The following is a 1,370-nucleotide window of genomic DNA, read 5'->3' on the forward strand; positions in this document are numbered from 1 at the left end:
CGCGCCCAGAGACCGTCCTGCGCGCACAGAGACCGTCCTGCACGCACAGAGACCGTCCTGCGCGCCCAGAGACCGTCCTGCGCGCACAGAGACCGTCCTGCACGCACAGAGACCGTCCTGCACGCACAGAGACCGTCCTGCGCGCCCAGAGACCGTCCTGCGCGCCCAGAGACCGTCCTGCACGCACAGAGACCGTACTGCACGCACAGAGATCTTCCTGCACGTACAAAGACCGTCCTACGCGCCCAGAGACCGTCGTGGGAGCACAGAGACCATCCTGCGCACACGGATACTGTCCTGGAAGAGCTTGGCCACATCAGGACGCTCAGATGTCTGTCTCTCGTTTTTCAACTTCTGGGGGTGAAAACATTTTTTCCAGCTGGAGGGATGGATCCTTTCTGTTGGTCTTATTGGCTGGTTCATCAGCCGGCTAAAATGTGCTCCAGTCTGCTGACCGTGACGACAGCTCCTCTTCTAAATAAAGACTTTAGTCTTCTTTCTTAGTTTTCAAACTCACAGTTTTTAACCACTAACGTTGGGTTTTCTGTAACCTGACTTTTATCAGCATGAAATATGGATTTTTGACTCATTTGACATATTTATGTTTCAAAACTTCAGCATATGATGTCAAAAAACACTTATTTCCACACTCTGCGCACACTGTCTGCTTATACAGAGCTAAAGGAAACTCAGAGGCTTATGGTGACCTTGAGGTTTATGTTTTATTTACAGATTTGTAGTTTTAATGCCTTGAAAAAATGGGCAAAGTGCTGTATGAGCTGCAGTTCATTGGTTAAATTATCAAACTAAAGTCCTTTCTTTTATGGGTTGAGTTTTGTTCCAATATCGTTGTAAAAAAAAAAAAGAGGAAAAAAAAAACACGTTTTGTAAAAATTTGAAAATGTAATCCAGACATGAGACCTCGAAAAAAAAACGTAATCAAAAGATTTTTTTTCTCAATTTTTTTTTTCAAATCTCTGCTTTTACACAAATTTGCAAATCAGTTTTGCAAATTTCATTTATTTGAAATTGAATTTTCCAGATAATGTCCCTTTCACTTCTGATGGCGGGCTTTCTATTGGTCAGCTGGATGTTAGCAACAGTTTTATAGGTGAAGAGAATGTGATCTGGAAAACACAATCTGAAAAGAATGGATTTAGAAAACTCTATCAGAAAGAGAAATTTGAAGAAAAAAAGTTAATAAAAAATATATATATATATATTTTAAAAAGTAAAATCAGAGAAAACAACGTAACTCTCAAAGAATTTTTATTAATATGTTTTTAAATGAAAAGTCCGCTCATATTCAGAATCCAAACTTCTGAAAGTTCTTTAAATATGAAATTATTCCATCCTGTTCAATAAATGAT

At 40.0% G+C, this 1,370-nt stretch overlaps 1 protein-coding gene across 1 annotated transcript in view; it reads left to right on the forward strand.

Annotated features, from left to right (window-relative positions):
• The window catches only part of LOC107103285 (leucine-rich repeat-containing protein 16C-like), a gene marked incomplete at its 5' end in the record, with an annotated part of 70,876 nt that extends 70,512 nt beyond the window's left edge, over positions 1 to 364 (forward strand). Inside the window, one exon of the mRNA XM_015402928.1 lies at positions 10 to 364. Coding sequence (XP_015258414.1) covers positions 10 to 364 — 355 coding nt within the window. The remainder of the gene's footprint in view (positions 1 to 9) is intronic.
• Between the last annotated feature and the right edge of the window lie 1,006 nt (positions 365 to 1,370).

Source organism: Cyprinodon variegatus, unplaced genomic scaffold (genome assembly GCF_000732505.1).
Source record: "Cyprinodon variegatus isolate N-32 unplaced genomic scaffold, C_variegatus-1.0 Scaffold1413, whole genome shotgun sequence".
Classification (NCBI taxonomy): domain Eukaryota; kingdom Metazoa; phylum Chordata; class Actinopteri; order Cyprinodontiformes; family Cyprinodontidae; genus Cyprinodon; species Cyprinodon variegatus.